At 43.6% G+C, this 19,858-nt stretch overlaps 1 protein-coding gene across 2 annotated transcripts in view; it reads right to left on the bottom strand.

Annotated features, from left to right (window-relative positions):
- Positions 1–14,025: 14,025 nt before the first annotated feature.
- LOC133547880 (cyclin-dependent kinase 6-like) overlaps positions 14,026–19,858 on the bottom strand; it is a 56,597-nt gene continuing 50,764 nt past the window's right edge. For both annotated transcript variants that reach the window (XM_061893355.1, XM_061893356.1), the window contains exon 4: positions 14,026–14,325. In XM_061893355.1, the coding sequence (XP_061749339.1) occupies positions 14,041–14,325 (285 nt within the window). In that variant the 3' untranslated portion in view covers positions 14,026–14,040. The remainder of the gene's footprint in view (positions 14,326–19,858) is intronic.

Below are 19,858 nucleotides of genomic sequence, written 5' to 3' on the forward strand. Positions count from 1 at the left end.
CAGTAACTGACATAGCAAGTGTACGTCTTTTAAGGGCAGGGTGGAAGGAGACGGTAACTGACATAGCAAGTGTACGTCTTTTAAGGGCAGGGTGGAAGGAGACAGTAACTGATACAGCAAGTGTACGTCTTTTAAGGGCAGGGTGGAAGGAGACAGTAACTGACATAGCAAGTGTACGTCTTTTAAGGGCAGGGTGGAAGGAGACGGTAACTGACATAGCAAGTGTACGTCTTTTAAGGGCAGGGTGGAAGGAGACAGTAACTGACATAGCAAGTGTACGTCTTTTAAGGGCAGGGTGGAAGGAGACAGTAACTGACATAGCAAGTGTACGTCTTTTAAGGGCAGGGTGGAAGGAGACAGTAACTGACATAGCAAGTGTACGTCTTTTAAGGGCAGGGTGGAAGGAGACGGTAACTGACATAGCAAGTGTACGTCTTTTAAGGGCAGGGTGGAAGGAGACAGTAACTGACATAGCAAGTGTACGTCTTTTAAGGGCAGGGTGGAAGGAGACAGTAACTGACATAGCAAGTGTACGTCTTTTAAGGGCAGGGTGGAAGGAGACAGTAACTGATACAGCAAGTGTACGTCTTTTAAGGGCAGGGTGGAAGGAGACAGTAACTGACATAGCAAGTGTACGTCTTTTAAGGGCAGGGTGGAAGGAGACAGTAACTGACATAGCAAGTGTACGTCTTTTAAGGGCAGGGTGGAAGGAGACAGTAACTGATACAGCAAGTGTACGTCTTTTAAGGGCAGGGTGGAAGGAGACAGTAACTGACATAGCAAGTGTACGTCTTTTAAGGGCAGGGTGGAAGGAGACAGTAACTGACATAGCAAGTGTACGTCTTTTAAGGGCAGGGTGGAAGGAGACAGTAACTGACATAGCAAGTGTACGTCTTTTAAGGGCAGGGTGGAAGGAGACAGTAACTGACATAGCAAGTGTACGTCTTTTAAGGGCAGGGTGGAAGGAGACAGTAACTGATACAGCAAGTGTACGTCTTTTAAGGGCAGGGTGGAAGGAGACAGTAACTGACATAGCAAGTGTACGTCTTTTAAGGGCAGGGTGGAAGGAGACAGTAACTGACATAGCAAGTGTACGTCTTTTAAGGGCAGGGTGGAAGGAGACAGTAACTGACATAGCAAGTGTACGTCTTTTAAGGGCAGGGTGGAAGGAGACAGTAACTGATATAGCAAGTGTACGTCTTTTAAGGGCAGGGTGGAAGGAGACAGTAACTGATATAGCAAGTGTACGTCTTTTAAGGGCAGGGTGGAAGGAGACAGTAACTGATACAGCAAGTGTACGTCTTTTAAGGGCAGGGTGGAAGGAGACAGTAACTGACATAGCAAGTGTACGTCTTTTAAGGGCAGGGTGGAAGGAGACAGTAACTGACATAGCAAGTGTACGTCTTTTAAGGGCAGGGTGGAAGGAGACGGTAACTGACATAGCAAGTGTACGTCTTTTAAGGGCAGGGTGGAAGGAGACAGTAACTGACATAGCAAGTGTACGTCTTTTAAGGGCAGGGTGGAAGGAGACAGTAACTGACATAGCAAGTGTACGTCTTTTAAGGGCAGGGTGGAAGGAGACAGTAACTGATACAGCAAGTGTACGTCTTTTAAGGGCAGGGTGGAAGGAGACAGTAACTGACATAGCAAGTGTACGTCTTTTAAGGGCAGGGTGGAAGGAGACAGTAACTGACATAGCAAGTGTACGTCTTTTAAGGGCAGGGTGGAAGGAGACGGTAACTGACATAGCAAGTGTACGTCTTTTAAGGGCAGGGTGGAAGGAGACAGTAACTGACATAGCAAGTGTACGTCTTTTAAGGGCAGGGTGGAAGGAGACAGTAACTGACATAGCAAGTGTACGTCTTTTAAGGGCAGGGTGGAAGGAGACGGTAACTGACATAGCAAGTGTACGTCTTTTAAGGGCAGGGTGGAAGGAGACAGTAACTGACATAGCAAGTGTACGTCTTTTAAGGGCAGGGTGGAAGGAGACAGTAACTGACATAGCAAGTGTACGTCTTTTAAGGGCAGGGTGGAAGGAGACAGTAACTGACATAGCAAGTGTACGTCTTTTAAGGGCAGGGTGGAAGGAGACGGTAACTGACATAGCAAGTGTACGTCTTTTAAGGGCAGGGTGGAAGGAGACAGTAACTGACATAGCAAGTGTACGTCTTTTAAGGGCAGGGTGGAAGGAGACAGTAACTGACATAGCAAGTGTACGTCTTTTAAGGGCAGGGTGGAAGGAGACAGTAACTGACATAGCAAGTGTACGTCTTTTAAGGGCAGGGTGGAAGGAGACAGTAACTGACATAGCAAGTGTACGTCTTTTAAGGGCAGGGTGGAAGGAGACAGTAACTGACATAGCAAGTGTACGTCTTTTAAGGGCAGGGTGGAAGGAGACAGTAACTGACATAGCAAGTGTACGTCTTTTAAGGGCAGGGTGGAAGGAGACGGTAACTGACATAGCAAGTGTACGTCTTTTAAGGGCAGGGTGGAAGGAGACAGTAACTGACATAGCAAGTGTACGTCTTTTAAGGGCAGGGTGGAAGGAGACGGTAACTGACATAGCAAGTGTACGTCTTTTAAGGGCAGGGTGGAAGGAGACGGTAACTGACATAGCAAGTGTACGTCTTTTAAGGGCAGGGTGGAAGGAGACAGTAACTGACATAGCAAGTGTACGTCTTTTAAGGGCAGGGTGGAAGGAGACAGTAACTGACATAGCAAGTGTACGTCTTTTAAGGGCAGGGTGGAAGGAGACGGTAACTGACATAGCAAGTGTACGTCTTTTAAGGGCAGGGTGGAAGGAGACAGTAACTGACATAGCAAGTGTACGTCTTTTAAGGGCAGGGTGGAAGGAGACAGTAACTGACATAGCAAGTGTACGTCTTTTAAGGGCAGGGTGGAAGGAGACGGTAACTGACATAGCAAGTGTACGTCTTTTAAGGGCAGGGTGGAAGGAGACAGTAACTGACATAGCAAGTGTACGTCTTTTAAGGGCAGGGTGGAAGGAGACGGTAACTGACATAGCAAGTGTACGTCTTTTAAGGGCAGGGTGGAAGGAGACAGTAACTGACATAGCAAGTGTACGTCTTTTAAGGGCAGGGTGGAAGGAGACAGTAACTGTTACAGAAAGTGTACGTCTTTTAAGGGCAGGGTGGAAGGAGACAGTAACTGATACAGAAAGTGTACGTCTTTTAAGGGCAGGGTGGAAGGAGACAGTAACTGACATAGCAAGTGTACGTCTTTTAAGGGCAGGGTGGAAGGAGACAGTAACTGACATAGCAAGTGTACGTCTTTTAAGGGCAGGGTGGAAGGAGACAGTAACTGATATAGCAAGTGTACGTCTTTTAAGGGCAGGGTGGAAGGAGACAGTAACTGATACAGCAAGTGTACGTCTTTTAAGGGCAGGGTGGAAGGAGACAGTAACTGATACAGAAAGTGTACGTCTTTTAAGGGCAGGGTGGAAGGAGACAGTAACTGACATAGCAAGTGTACGTCTTTTAAGGGCAGGGTGGAAGGAGACAGTAACTGACATAGCAAGTGTACGTCTTTTAAGGGCAGGGTGGAAGGAGACAGTAACTGACATAGCAAGTGTACGTCTTTTAAGGGCAGGGTGGAAGGAGACAGTAACTGACATAGCAAGTGTACGTCTTTTAAGGGCAGGGTGGAAGGAGACAGTAACTGACATAGCAAGTGTACGTCTTTTAAGGGCAGGGTGGAAGGAGACAGTAACTGACATAGCAAGTGTACGTCTTTTAAGGGCAGGGTGGAAGGAGACGGTAACTGACATAGCAAGTGTACGTCTTTTAAGGGCAGGGTGGAAGGAGACAGTAACTGACATAGCAAGTGTACGTCTTTTAAGGGCAGGGTGGAAGGAGACAGTAACTGTTACAGAAAGTGTACGTCTTTTAAGGGCAGGGTGGAAGGAGACAGTAACTGATACAGAAAGTGTACGTCTTTTAAGGGCAGGGTGGAAGGAGACAGTAACTGACATAGCAAGTGTACGTCTTTTAAGGGCAGGGTGGAAGGAGACAGTAACTGACATAGCAAGTGTACGTCTTTTAAGGGCAGGGTGGAAGGAGACAGTAACTGATATAGCAAGTGTACGTCTTTTAAGGGCAGGGTGGAAGGAGACAGTAACTGATATAGCAAGTGTACGTCTTTTAAGGGCAGGGTGGAAGGAGACAGTAACTGATACAGCAAGTGTACGTCTTTTAAGGGCAGGGTGGAAGGAGACAGTAACTGACATAGCAAGTGTACGTCTTTTAAGGGCAGGGTGGAAGGAGACAGTAACTGACATAGCAAGTGTACGTCTTTTAAGGGCAGGGTGGAAGGAGACGGTAACTGACATAGCAAGTGTACGTCTTTTAAGGGCAGGGTGGAAGGAGACAGTAACTGACATAGCAAGTGTACGTCTTTTAAGGGCAGGGTGGAAGGAGACAGTAACTGACATAGCAAGTGTACGTCTTTTAAGGGCAGGGTGGAAGGAGACAGTAACTGATACAGCAAGTGTACGTCTTTTAAGGGCAGGGTGGAAGGAGACAGTAACTGACATAGCAAGTGTACGTCTTTTAAGGGCAGGGTGGAAGGAGACAGTAACTGACATAGCAAGTGTACGTCTTTTAAGGGCAGGGTGGAAGGAGACGGTAACTGACATAGCAAGTGTACGTCTTTTAAGGGCAGGGTGGAAGGAGACAGTAACTGACATAGCAAGTGTACGTCTTTTAAGGGCAGGGTGGAAGGAGACAGTAACTGACATAGCAAGTGTACGTCTTTTAAGGGCAGGGTGGAAGGAGACGGTAACTGACATAGCAAGTGTACGTCTTTTAAGGGCAGGGTGGAAGGAGACAGTAACTGACATAGCAAGTGTACGTCTTTTAAGGGCAGGGTGGAAGGAGACAGTAACTGACATAGCAAGTGTACGTCTTTTAAGGGCAGGGTGGAAGGAGACAGTAACTGACATAGCAAGTGTACGTCTTTTAAGGGCAGGGTGGAAGGAGACGGTAACTGACATAGCAAGTGTACGTCTTTTAAGGGCAGGGTGGAAGGAGACAGTAACTGACATAGCAAGTGTACGTCTTTTAAGGGCAGGGTGGAAGGAGACAGTAACTGATACAGCAAGTGTACGTCTTTTAAGGGCAGGGTGGAAGGAGACAGTAACTGACATAGCAAGTGTACGTCTTTTAAGGGCAGGGTGGAAGGAGACAGTAACTGACATAGCAAGTGTACGTCTTTTAAGGGCAGGGTGGAAGGAGACAGTAACTGACATAGCAAGTGTACGTCTTTTAAGGGCAGGGTGGAAGGAGACAGTAACTGACATAGCAAGTGTACGTCTTTTAAGGGCAGGGTGGAAGGAGACAGTAACTGACATAGCAAGTGTATGTCTTTTAAGGGCAGGGTGGAAGGAGACAGTAACTGACATAGCAAGTGTATGTCTTTTAAGGGCAGGGTGGAAGGAGACAGTAACTGATATAGCAAGTGTACGTCTTTTAAGGGCAGGGTGGAAGGAGACAGTAACTGACATAGCAAGTGTACGTCTTTTAAGGGCAGGGTGGAAGGAGACGGTAACTGACATAGCAAGTGTACGTCTTTTAAGGGCAGGGTGGAAGGAGACAGTAACTGACATAGCAAGTGTACGTCTTTTAAGGGCAGGGTGGAAGGAGACAGTAACTGACATAGCAAGTGTACGTCTTTTAAGGGCAGGGTGGAAGGAGACAGTAACTGACATAGCAAGTGTACGTCTTTTAAGGGCAGGGTGGAAGGAGACAGTAACTGACATAGCAAGTGTACGTCTTTTAAGGGCAGGGTGGAAGGAGACACTAACTGACATAGCAAGTGTACGTCTTTTAAGGGCAGGGTGGAAGGAGACAGTAACTGACATAGCAAGTGTACGTCTTTTAAGGGCAGGGTGGAAGGAGACAGTAACTGACATAGCAAGTGTACGTCTTTTAAGGGCAGGGTGGAAGGAGACAGTAACTGACATAGCAAGTGTACGTCTTTTAAGGGCAGGGTGGAAGGAGACAGTAACTGACATAGCAAGTGTACGTCTTTTAAGGGCAGGGTGGAAGGAGACAGTAACTGACATAGCAAGTGTACGTCTTTTAAGGGCAGGGTGGAAGGAGACAGTAACTGATACAGAAAGTGTACGTCTACAACCGCTCAGTCCAAACAGGAACTTTCTTGCAAGTACAGACGACTACGTTGTCAAAAAAGTTTTTGCTTCCTGCATCCACAATCGCCAAAATAGCAGATGTGGATCACTTTTTAAAACTTTGCATTTTCAGTTTCCAAAACTGTAGAAGAAACCAAAATGACAGTTTATCTATTTTGAGTTGAAAGAAAATAAGTTCCTAAGGTTTTTGGCATTGAAATGAGACAAAAAAAATCTTCAGAGTGAGGTTTAGAATTTTTGACTGGAACATGGTGACTCCTGTAGCTTTGAACAAGACCAAACAAAACCGGAATTGTCAGGAATTGTACCTGGACGGCTTCTATTTGACAGTCCCACGTCTTTCAGCTCCGGAGTGTCGGATTAAGCCGACCGCCTGTCACTCAAGGCAGTCCGCTGAAGCCTTAGCCAGACCGGGTCATTAAAATACCATTACCAAAGCAAGCGCCCCCCAGGGACCACCGCAGGCAGCCTAATCCAGGGCTCTGTAGCAACCCAATGGGTAGTCTCCCTTACTCTCTTCCTCTCGCTCAGGGAGGGACAAAATATGCCAAACATGCTGGAATGTCGTCAGTCTACACTTAAGGTGGTGCAGCTTGAAGTCGGTGGTCTAAACATGCAGGGTTGGAAGTAGAACGCTGCCAATTGCACTCAAACGTGGGACACTTCCCTGGTCCTGGCATGTGGAGAACAGGTGGACCAGGACACGATGGCTCAAGCCGGACTTGCCGTACGATCATTTTCTCCTCTTGCCTCAGTCATCCGTGATAATCGCCATCGTGCATAATTTAATCATCCGTGGCTCACGAGTGCAACAACAACGCCGGAAATGTGATCGCAACTCCAATAACAACAGTTCCTTCGGTGAATAATGTAAACTCACTACACCGGTAAGTTTTAAATGTGATGTCGGAAACTAACGGTATCGGTTTCGAAAAGTAAAATGTATGACTTTTTAAAAACGCTGCAGTACGGAGTGGTACACGGACGTAGGGAGAAGTACAAAGCGCCAATAAACCTTAAAGGCATTTAATATATGCGGCTTTCACTCACACACACACACACACACACACACACACACACACACACACACACACACACACACACAAGTGAATGGAAGTCCTACTTGGTCAACAGCCATACAGGTCACACTGAGGATGGCCTGTATGAACAACTTTAACACTGTTACAAATGTGTGAACCCACACCAAAAAAGAATGACAAACACATTTCGGGAGAACATCCGCACCGTAACACAACGTAAACACAACAGAACAAATTCCCAGAACCACTAGCAGCACTAACTCTTCTGGTACGTTACAATATACACTCCTCGCTACCTTGTTACATTGTTTAATGCATCCAGCGGGGCATCACATCAAAATTAGGCACGATAATGTGTCAATTCCACGACTGTTTATATCGGTATCGGCTGAAATCTGAATCACTAATTAAGAGTTGGACAATATCGGGATATCGGCAAAAAATCCATTATCGGACATTTCTAGAAAAAGTTTTTTGTGATGCTAAAAATTATTGTTGTAATCATAGTAGTATCGACTAGATACATTATTGTAATTGGTATCATTACAGTGGATATCAGGTGTAGATCCACCCATGGCATTTGTTTACATTCATGATTGGCGTCATTAGCGGGGAGCTATGGTGTGTGGTCAAGCATGTTCAAACAAATACCCAGAACCCCTTGCAGCACTAACTCTTCCGAGACGCTACAATATAGACCACCACCCCGCCCACCTCAACCTCCCCATGCTCTCTCAGGGAGAGCATGTCCCAAATTCCAAGCTGCTGTTCTGAAGGCATGTTAAAAATAAAAATAATGCACTTTGTGACTTCAATAATAAATATGGCAGAGCCATGTTGGCATTTTTTCCATAACTTGAGTTGATTTATTTCGGAAAACCTTGTTACATTGTTTAATGCATCACAACAAAATTAGGTATCATAATGTGTTAATTCCACAACTGTATGTATCAGTAGATATCAGAATCGGTAATTTAAGAGTTGGACAATATCGGAATAAAAGCCATTATCGGACATCCCTTCTTGTAATAATAAATGCCACTGTGCTCTTATGAATGAGTACAAGTGCAAACACACCACAGGAGTCAAAATAATCCACAAAGTTGCAATACTGAAGAGTTGCTCTCTCATGGGACGGCGTGCCAAAGGGACCAAAGTCCATATAAGTGAGTCTGGAAGTGGCCTACAGGAGTCAAAGGTCAGCACATCTGCATCAAAAAGGTTAAGTGTTGAAGAGACAAGAAAGGGGGCAAATTCTTCCCAAGTTTATGCAAATGTCCAGCAGCAGTCATGGTGTCATTTTGGAAGTGCAGAATTAATCATTAGGGGGAGAAGTGTTTTGTTCTCTTAAGCAACAAGAGCTCTCCACACGGCCCATCTGTCTGCCAATAAGGAGGTGACTAAATAAGTAACTGCTGCTGAGTGTTGGGCAAGGGGGAAGATCCTCTTAAAGGCTCCACTCTCATTACAAACCATGTTTCCATCTCACTTAGATGCTCCACTCTCATTACAAACCATGTTTCCATCTCACTTAGATGCTCCACTCTCATTACAAACCATGTTTCCATCTCACTTAGATGCTCCACTCTCATTACAAACCATGTTTCCATCTCACTTAGATGCTCCACTCTCATTACAAACCATGTTTCCATCTCACTTAGATGCTCCACTCTCATTACAAACCATGTTTCCATCTCACTTAGATGCTCCACTCTCATTACAAACCATGTTTCCATCTCACTTAGATGCTCCACTCTCATTACAAACCATGTTTCCATCTCACTTAGATGCTCCACTCTCATTACAAACCATGTTTCCATCTCACTTAGATGCTCCACTCTCATTACAAACCATGTTTCCATCTCACTTAGATGCTCCACTCTCATTACAAACCATGTTTCCATCTCACTTAGATGCTCCACTCTCATTACAAACCATGTTTCCATCTCACTTAGATGCTCCACTCTCATTACAAACCATGTTTCCATCTCACTTAGATGCTCCACTCTCATTACAAACCATGTTTCCATCTCACTTAGATGCTCCACTCTCATTACAAACCATGTTTCCATCTCACTTAGATGCTCCACTCTCATTACAAACCATGTTTCCATCTCACTTAGATGCTCCACTCTCATTACAAACCATGTTTCCATCTCACTTAGATGCTCCACTCTCATTACAAACCATGTTTCCATCTCACTTAGATGCTCCACTCTCATTACAAACCATGTTTCTATCTCACTTAGATGCTCCACTCTCATTACAAACCATGTTTCCATCTCACTTAAATGCTCCACTCTCATTACAAACCATGTTTCCATCTCACTTAAATGCTCCACTCTCATTACAAACCATGTTTCTATCTCACTTAGATGCTCCACTCTCATTACAAACCATGTTTCTATCTCACTTAGATGCTCCACTCTCATTACAAACCATGTTTCTATCTCACTTAGATGCTCCACTCTCATTACAAACCATGTTTCCATCTCACTTAGATGCTCCACTCTCATTACAAACCATGTTTCCATCTCACTTAGATGCTCCACTCTCATTACAAACCATGTTTCCATCTCACTTAGATGCTCCACTCTCATTACAAACCATGTTTCCATCTCACTTAGATGCTCCACTCTCATTACAAACCATGTTTCCATCTCACTTAGATGCTCCACTCTCATTACAAACCATGTTTCCATCTCACTTAGATGCTCCACTCTCATTACAAACCATGTTTCCATCTCACTTAGATGCTCCACTCTCATTACAAACCATGTTTCCATCTCACTTAGATGCTCCACTCTCATTACAAACCATGTTTCCATCTCACTTAGATGCTCCACTCTCATTACAAACCATGTTTCCATCTCACTTAGATGCTCCACTCTCATTACAAACCATGTTTCCATCTCACTTAGATGCTCCACTCTCATTACAAACCATGTTTCCATCTCACTTAGATGCTCCACTCTCATTACAAACCATGTTTCCATCTCACTTAGATGCTCCACTCTCATTACAAACCATGTTTCCATCTCACTTAGATGCTCCACTCTCATTACAAACCATGTTTCCATCTCACTTAGATGCTCCACTCTCATTACAAACCATGTTTCCATCTCACTTAGATGCTCCACTCTCATTACAAACCATGTTTCCATCTCACTTAGATGCTCCACTCTCATTACAAACCATGTTTCCATCTCACTTAGATGCTCCACTCTCATTACAAACCATGTTTCCATCTCACTTGGGAACTTCTGGTACATGTCAATATGAACACAATACATCCACCCATCCATTCTCTACCGCTTATTCCCTTTTGGGGTCACGGGGGGCGCTGGCGCCTATCTCAGCTACAATCGGGTGGAAGGCGGGGTACACCCTCGACGATTTGCAAATCCTTTTCAAGCCATATTCAGTTGAATATGCTACAAAGACAACATATTTCATGTTCAAACTCATAAACTTTAGTTTTTGTGCAAATAATCATTAACTTTATAATTTGATGCCAGCAACACGTGACAAAGAAGTTGGGAAAGGTTGCAATAAATACTGATAAAGTTGAGGAATGCTCATCAAACACTTATTTGGAACATCCCACAGGTGTGCAGGCTAATTGGGAACAGGTGGGTGCCATGATTGGCTATAAAAACAGCTTCCCAAACAATGCTCAGTCTTTCACAAGAAAGGATGGGGCGAGGTACACCCCTTTGTCCACAACTGCGTGAGCAAATAGTCAAACAGTTTAAGAACAACCTTTCTCAAAGTGACATTGCAAGAAATTTAGGGATTTCAACATCTACGCTCCATAATATCATCAAAAGGTTCAGAGAATCTGGAGAAATCACTCCACGTAAGCAGCATGGCCGAATGACCGTGACCTTCCATCCCTCAGACGGCACTGTATCAAAAACAGACATCAATCTCTAAAGGATATCACCACATGGGCTCAGGAACACTTCAGAAAACCACTGTCACTAAATACAGTTGGTCGCTACATCTGTAAGTGCAGGTTAAAGCTCTACTATGGAAAGCGAAAGCCATTTATCAACAACATCCAGAAACGCCGCCGGCTTCTCTGGGCCCGAGATCATCTAAGATGGACTGATGCAAAGTGGAAAAGTGTTCTGTGGTCTGACGAGTCCACATTTCAAATTGTTTTTGGAAATATTCCACATCGTGTCCTCCGGACCAAAGGGGAAGCGAACTGTTATCGACATAAAGTGTAAAAGCCAGCATGTGTGATGGTATGGGGGTGCATTAGTGCCCAAGGCATGGGTAACTTACACATCTGTGAAGGCACCATTAATGCTGAAAGGTACATACAGGTTTTGGAACAACATATGCTGCCATCTAAGCATCATCTTTTTCATGGACGCCTCTGCTTATTTCAGCAAGACAATGCCAAGCCACAATCAGCACGTGTTACAACAGCGTTGTTTCCTTAAAAAAAGAGTGTGGGTACTTTCCTGGCCCGCCTGCAGTCCAGACCTGTCTCCCATGGAAAATGTGTGGTGCATTATGAAGTGTAAAATAGGACAGCGGAGACCCCGGACTGTTGAAGGACTGAAGCTCTACATAAAACAAAAATGGGAAAGAATTCCACTTTCAAAGCTTCAACAATTAGTTTCCTCAGTTCCCAAACGTTTATTGAGTGTTGTTAAAAGAAAAGGTGATGTAACACAGTGGTGAACATGCCCTTTCCCAACTACTTTGGCACGTGTTGCAGCCATGAAATTCAAAGTTAATTATTATTTGCAAAAAAAAAAAAAAAAAAAAGTTTATGAGTTTAAACATCAAATATGTCGTCTTTGAAGTGTATTCAATTGAATATGGGTTAAAAATGATTTGTATTCTGTTTATATTTACATCTAACACAATTTACCAACTCATATGGAAACAGGATTTGTAGAAGAAAGCCCAAAAACTGCGGATGGAGGCATTTCAGACACAGAAATATTCATTTGTGACTGAAAATCCAGTGCTAGACTTCTCCACGCTCACAGTTTTATTCTTGCAGTGTTTGCCGTGTAACGGAGAAAGGAAATTAGTGTAGGTGTGGAAAGCAGCTCATAAGTTAAATGCCTGTGGGTGTGCAGAACTTGTCAGTGACTCACACCTGAGGGTGGATTCCCTCCAGGTGTGAAAATGTCCCCTGCCACTAATAAAGCAAGCAATGACCAGAAGCAAAAAGCCATGCACACATTGTGGAGCATCTTGTAAAACAAAAGTGAAAGTTGAGCGACATCTACTTCCAATAAACAATGAATTGATGAAGGTGGACCCGACTTAAACAAGTTGAAAAACTAATTGGGGAGTTAGCGTTTGTCGGGAATATAATCTGTGCTGTACTGTACTGTACTGTACTGTACTGTGCAATCTACTAATAATATGTACTGTACTGTACAATCTACTAATATGTACTGTACTATCTACTAATAATATGTACTGTACTGTGCAATCTAATAATAATATGTACTGTACTGTGCAATCTACTAATAATATGTACTGTACTGTGCAATCTACTAATAATATGTACTGTACTGTGCAATCTACTAATAATATGTACTGTACTGTGCAATCTACTAATAATATGTACTGTACTGTACAATCTACTAATAATATGTACTGTACTGTACTATCTACTAATAATATGTACTGTACTGTGCAATCTACTAATAATATGTACTGTACTGTACTGTACTGTGCAATCTACTAATAATACAAGTCTCAATCAATCAATCAAAACAATTGTCTTGTCTTTTATCAGAAGCAAACATAACAAGGTCATCACTTTCAAGCTAAGCAGCTGGACTATCCATCCATCCATTTTCTACCGCTTGTCCCTTTCGAGGTCGTTTGAGCTTATCTGGGCTGCGTTTTGGGCGGAAGGCTGTGTACACCCTGGACAAGTCGCCTTATCCCAGTAAACATCTGTTCAGCATTTCAACATAAAAGTGTTTGATTGTGAGGCATCAGAAGGCACAAAATACAAGAGGTCCATCAGAGCCACAAACGCTGGCTGAGTAACAACAACATGAAGGTTACACAGAACATTTCTCTGCATCCCACAGGGATTCTTCTTTTGTGTTTCTGCACCTGCGGTTCCCACACAAGTTTGCAACATTGTTTGTCAACACTGTCTGCTCTCATTTTCTCGCACATTTGACCCTCCGCGGCATGAAAAGCCACAAAATGCAAAGGGTCCATCAGAGCCACAAACGCTGGCCGAGTAACAACAATATGAACATTACACAAGGGTTGAAGGACTAAACAAAGTAGGGTGTTACATTTGCTGGCTAATTCAAAGACTTGTTTTCTGTCTGTTTATTATCTAGTCATCTGAGCTAGAAGCTCAGCAGAGTGCCGGCGGCGGGGAAAGGGAGGGGGGCCCCTGCGTCTAAATAATAAATGATAAATGGGTTGTACTTGTATAGCGCTTTTCTACCTTCAAGGTACTCAAAGCGCTTTGACACTACTTCCACATTTACCCATTCACACACACATTCACACACTGATGGAGGGAGCTGCCATGCAAGGCGCCAACCAGCACCCATCAGGAGCAAGGGTGAAGTGTCTTGCTCAGGACACAACGGACGTGACGAGGTTGGTACTAGGTGGGATTTGAACCAGGGACCCTCGGGTTGCGCACGGCAACTCTCCCACTGCGCCACGTCTGCTCCATCCCTGCCCGCCATCACCACTGAGGGATACTTAAGATGGCCCCCAGAATCTCACTTTACACGGCCAAATTCTATCAGGTGGCCCGTTGCAGCTTGATAGCATGTGCTTGATGCTTTTCATCCCACTCTCGCAGGACTGTCTTCAATAAAAACCCTCTTGGCGCACTTTTTGCTTTTCTTGAACAAATAATCCCATCAGGGCTTTGTTGGGCATCTGAGAGTAAGATGGGGCCTTATTAGATAGAACAGGTGGACTCACCACGGAGGTCAGCGCCATTTGGAAGCTGTAGATGCGAGCCAGGCCAAAGTCGGCGAGCTTGATCTGTCCTTCGCTGGTGACCAGGATGTTTTGGGGCTTCAGGTCACGGTGGACCACGCGGTGCGAGTGCAGGAAGTCCAGGCCCTGGAGCAGCTGATACATCATGTCCTGCAAGGGAAAAGACATTCATTTAAATGTCTTGTGATAGTAGAATAGAAAGTACTTTATTGAGTCCTGGGGGAAATTAACCACCACAGTTTGCTCACAATAGACAATAAACACTTAGCTATTTTTTTACGTGTGAATAATATAAATACAGTCTATTATACAGCATTATTCACATCTGAATAATATAAATACAGTTTATTATACAGCTTTATTTACATCTGAATAACATAAATACAATCTATTATACAGCATTATTCACATGTGAATAACATAAATACAGTCTATTATACAGCATTATTCACAGGTGAATAACATAAATACAGTCTATTATACAGCATTATTCACAGGTGAATATTATATATACAGTCTATTATAGAGCATTATTCACATGTGAATAATATAAATACAGTTTATTATACAGCATTATTCACATGTGACTAATATAAATACAGTCTATTATACAGCATTATTCACATGTAAATAATATAAATACAGTCTATTATACAGCATTATTCACATGTAAATAATATAAATACAGTCTATTATACAGCATTATTCACATGTGAATAATATAAATACAGTCTATTATACAGCATTATTCACATGTGAATAATATAAATACAGTTTATTATACAGCTTTATTTACATGTGAATAACATAAATACAGTCTATTATACAGCATTATTCACAGGTGAATATTATATATACAGTCTATTATAGAGCATTATTCACATGTGAATAATATAAATACAGTTTATTATACAGCATTATTCACATGTGACTAACATAAATACAGTCTATTATACAGCATTATTCACATGTAAATAATATAAATACAGTCTATTATACAGCATTATTCACATGTGAATAATATAAATACAGTCTATTATACAGCATTATTCACATGTAAATAATATAAATACAGTCTATTATACAGCGTTATTCACATGTGAATAATATAAATACATTTACAGTACATGTACAGTCGAAACTGGATTTGAGACCACATGTATGGCATACCCTCTCCAGAACCAACACCTATTTACTTCCTCAGAGTTAAAGATTTTGAATAAAACATCCCTGCTATGCAAAACACAAATGTCCACTGCAGAGGACACTTGTTTTGGGATGGACACACCTGTAGAATGTGACTGAGATTGTCTGATGTGTTGTTGTTTTTTTCACCTTTTGTTTGGGGACCCTTTGGGACTGTGCAACAATGGGTGGCACCTTCTTGACTTCTGGGGTGCATTTTTGTGAACTTGGAAACCTGGTGGACACTGGCCGAGGGTGGAGTCGGCTCTCTTGGTTGCTTTGTTGGGTCTGCTCCTGTCCCCCAAACCCCAGCAGGGGCCACCACAGTGTATATGTTTTTGTTTTTTATTGTTGTTATACTTGTGTGGCTGTGTGTAGAAGTGGCTGGTTGCACCAGCTCTGCTTTTTTAACCTCTTAAGGCCCAAACTGTTTGTTTACATGCTTTATTTTATTTCTCTTTGCTACTTGGGCTTATTGGACCCTAATCAGAATAAAAACTAAGAATCAATATTTTTATATGATGTACTTAGTCCATAAGTAAACAAATGCGTACTTCATGTGTAGTGACGTTAATTCTTATTTTTTACACATTTTTCCAAATTCCATTGTATGTTGTACTCTTCTGACACCACCAGATGGCATTATTAGTGTCCACATAAGTGGCCATAAGACCCAAATTCAGTAGTGTACACAATTTTGAAAATAAGAGCTAAAAGGTGCTGTCCACCCAGGTGACAATTATGCGGCAAAAGCATTGCTACAAAAAGTAGCAGCACTGCTAATATGTAGCATCATTTGAAATGTCACCCACTATAGAATGAAGAGTGCTTGAAACTCTGCATGTCAACATTTCCATTCGGTGTCACACCATCAAAATGCCGAGCAACTATTTCCATTTCCACATCGGATGAAAAAAATAGTCAACAACAGAAGGAGATAACGTCCACAGGAACCTACCACATAGTGAAGGACATACACTATTGGATGTCCTATTATGCAGCTCATTTTTATTTGACACTTATTGAAATATCTTGTGTGACATCATGCACAAAAGTGCACTTTATGTGTTTTAAACTATTGTAGTGGCGTTCTGTACAAAAAGTTCACTTTAATTGAGTGTTGTTTTGATATGTCATCTTAGTGACATCATGCACAAAAGTGCACTTTATGTGTTTTAAACTGTTGTAGTGGTGTTCTGTCCAAAAAGTGCACTTCAATTGAGTGTTGTTTTGATATGTCATCTTAGTGACATCATGCACAAAAGTGCACTAATAGCTTGTTTTAAACTATTGTAGTGGCGTTCTGTCCAAAAAGTTCACTTTAATTGAGTGTTGTTTTGATATGTCATCTTAGTGACATCATGCACAAAAGTGCACTTTATTTGTTTTAAACTATTGTAGTGGTGTTCTGTACAAAAAGTACACTTTAATTTAGTGTTGTTTTGATATGTCATCTTAGTGACATCATGCACAAAAGTGCACTCATAGCTTGTTTTAAAATGTCTCTGACAATCTTGCACTTTCTGTTTGGAAATGACATGAATGTTTGTGCCACTGTGCCAATAACTGTTTCATAAATACACTTTTAGTTGTGATTTCCCTCTCTGCATGAAAGTTTAAAAGTAGCATATATGAATGCAGTATGAAGAAGAATGTTTGAATGTAGACACATAGAATCATCATGCTGCTGTCATTATATGCATCAAGTCTTCATTCAAGACTAAGGCAAAATATGGAGATATATATGGTGTATCGTGACATTCCTTATTACATATCCAGATAATAAAAAAAGGCCATATCGCCCAGCCCTACTTAGAATGAGAAAAAGTATATGTGAAGCACAGTTTCAGTCATCTGACAGCCTTGACAGCAACAATATGGCATAAAAATATTGAGATATTAAAAAAAAAGGCCATATCGCCCAGCCCTACCCCTATTTTTTCTTGTTTTTTAAGACTGACTTTTTGCAGTGTAGAGAGCGAGGGGCACTTGAAACACCCACATTTTGGTAATGAAGGACTTCATGGAGAAAGCCTGTATCTTTTGTTGTGGACTGTGGCAGATGTTTGATAACTGACACGCACACACACACACTCACACGCACGCACACGCACGCGCACACGCAGTCACACGCACGCACACACACACACACACACACACACACACACACGCACACACACACGCACGCACACGCACACACACACACACGCACGCACACACACACTCACACGCACGCACACACACACACACACACACACGCACGCACACACACACACACACACACACGCACACACACGCACACACACACACACGCACACACACACACACGCGCACACACACACACACACACACACACACACACACACACACACACACACACGCACGCACACGCACACACACACACACGCACGCACACACACACTCACACGCACGCACACACACACACACACACACACACACACGCACGCACACACGCACACACACAAACGACAGAGGGAGGCCTTGCTCTATACAAGCACGGCGCTCTGTTTGGTAGCAGCTGCTCGGCCGGAGTTAATTGGCGCTCCCTCTCATTTTATGACCACGGGCTGACCTCAGAAAAGGGCCACAGGCGCCGCATCAACAACACCGGAGCTAAAGTAAACCATAGCTGGGAAAAAAGAAGTATGTCAGACCAGCTTAGACTTGTTCCCATCCAACCGAAATACTCCCAAAACAGGTCTCGCACCTGCAAACAAGTAACGAGCCATTGATAAGGAAAGCGGTGTTTTTTTTCTGACTGGGGACTAAAGCTCATTCCAGAGGCGGGCTTGGGTTTTGATGGTATTCCAATAAAAGAGCAGCTGAAAGCAGGCAAGGTTGGGTATAAATATGGCATACTTTGCATGGAAACCGCTTAGCAATGCTCATATTTCAGGGTCGCCGCGTCTTATCCCAGCGCTCTCCTGTAAATACGCCCCCCCGCCCCCCCCCGGTCTCCCTCCTCAGCCCTCAGCCAAGACCTCACAAGTGTCATGGAGCCGGGCCCACAGCTCTATTCACCGGCCCCGCCAGCTGGTGAGTGAGTCAAAGAGGCCTGCACACTCCAGCAGAAAACATTAGCCAGCGGCGCGGGGCCGGCCGGCTGCTGGGCGGCGAGGGAGACGGACGCCCCGCCGGGCGTTGTGGACACCAGGAGCTGGGAGTGGGGGCTTATTTGTGTGCACACAAACGCCGCCATCCCCTGGCCCCACGTTTACATACACCCTGTTTCTATTGGTGTGGACCTCACCGCGTCCGGGTCAGAGTGTGTGTGTGTGTGTGTGTGTGTGTGTGTGTGTGTGTGGAGGGATGGGGGGGGGGGCAACCAAGGGCAGGCAGGATGCATAAACAGCCCTTCCTTTCTACATCTCCATCCAGCCATGACCTCGTCAGGAGGGCAGCAGACAGACGGGGTCACAGAACAGAGGGAGGCCGTTGGTTATTTGACGTGTGTGTGTGTCCGTGTGTGTGTGTGTTCTTGAATTTCGACCCTTCTTAAGACATCAACAAGGAAAAGTACTGTCCATATGAGGACTGAGATCAGGGTCCCAATGCGGAAAACGATTGCATCCCATAGAGAGCCAAATACTAGAGTCTGTGAACATTGCTCCAAAGTCAGGATTTTTTGTTGAGCTGATGTGCAGACAAAAGTAATAAATGACAGGTGCAATATATGATCAAATAAGACTGCAGCTAAAGGAGGACTTTCCTATTCCATCCATCCATCTAGCAATCTTCTTCCGCTTATCCAAGGCCGGGCCACAGGGGCAAAGGAAGGCAGTTGGTTATTTTGCGTTTGTGTATGTTCTTGTACTTCTAACCTTCTTGAGACATCAACAAGGAAAAGTACCGTCCAAATGAGGACAGGTGATCAAGTTAGGACCAAAATCACGGTCCCAACACAGAAAAACATTGCATCCAATAGAGAGCCAAATCATGGAGTCCGTGAACATTGCTCCAAAGTCAGGATTTTTTTGTGGATTTAATGTGCACACACAAGTAGACATTGACAGGTGCAATATATGATACAACAAAACCGCAGCTAAAGAGGGACTTCCCTATTCCATCCATCCATCTTTTTCCTCTTATCCAAGGTCGGGTGACGGGGGGAGAGAGAGGCCGTTGATTGTTTTACGTGTGCGAGTGTGTGCGGTGTTCTTGTATTTCTACCCTTCTTGAGACATCAACAAGGAAAAGTAGCTTCCCTATGAGGACAGGTGATCAAGTTAGGACCGAAATCACGGTCCCAATACGGAAAACCTAACAGAGAGCCAAATACAGAGTCCGTGAACATTGCTCCAAAGTCAGGATTTTTTTGTTGATTTAATGTGCATACAAAGGTAAACATTGACAGGTGCGAAGGCAGCAATATATGATAGAAGAAGACAGCAGCTAAAGAGGGACTTCCATATTCATCCCCGAAAAAACCCGCCAGGTGAACAGCTAGGCAGGCATTTTTTCCAGAGGTCCCAAGAAG

This window comes from Nerophis ophidion, unplaced genomic scaffold (assembly GCF_033978795.1).
Source record: "Nerophis ophidion isolate RoL-2023_Sa unplaced genomic scaffold, RoL_Noph_v1.0 HiC_scaffold_230, whole genome shotgun sequence".
Lineage (NCBI taxonomy): Eukaryota > Metazoa > Chordata > Actinopteri > Syngnathiformes > Syngnathidae > Nerophis > Nerophis ophidion.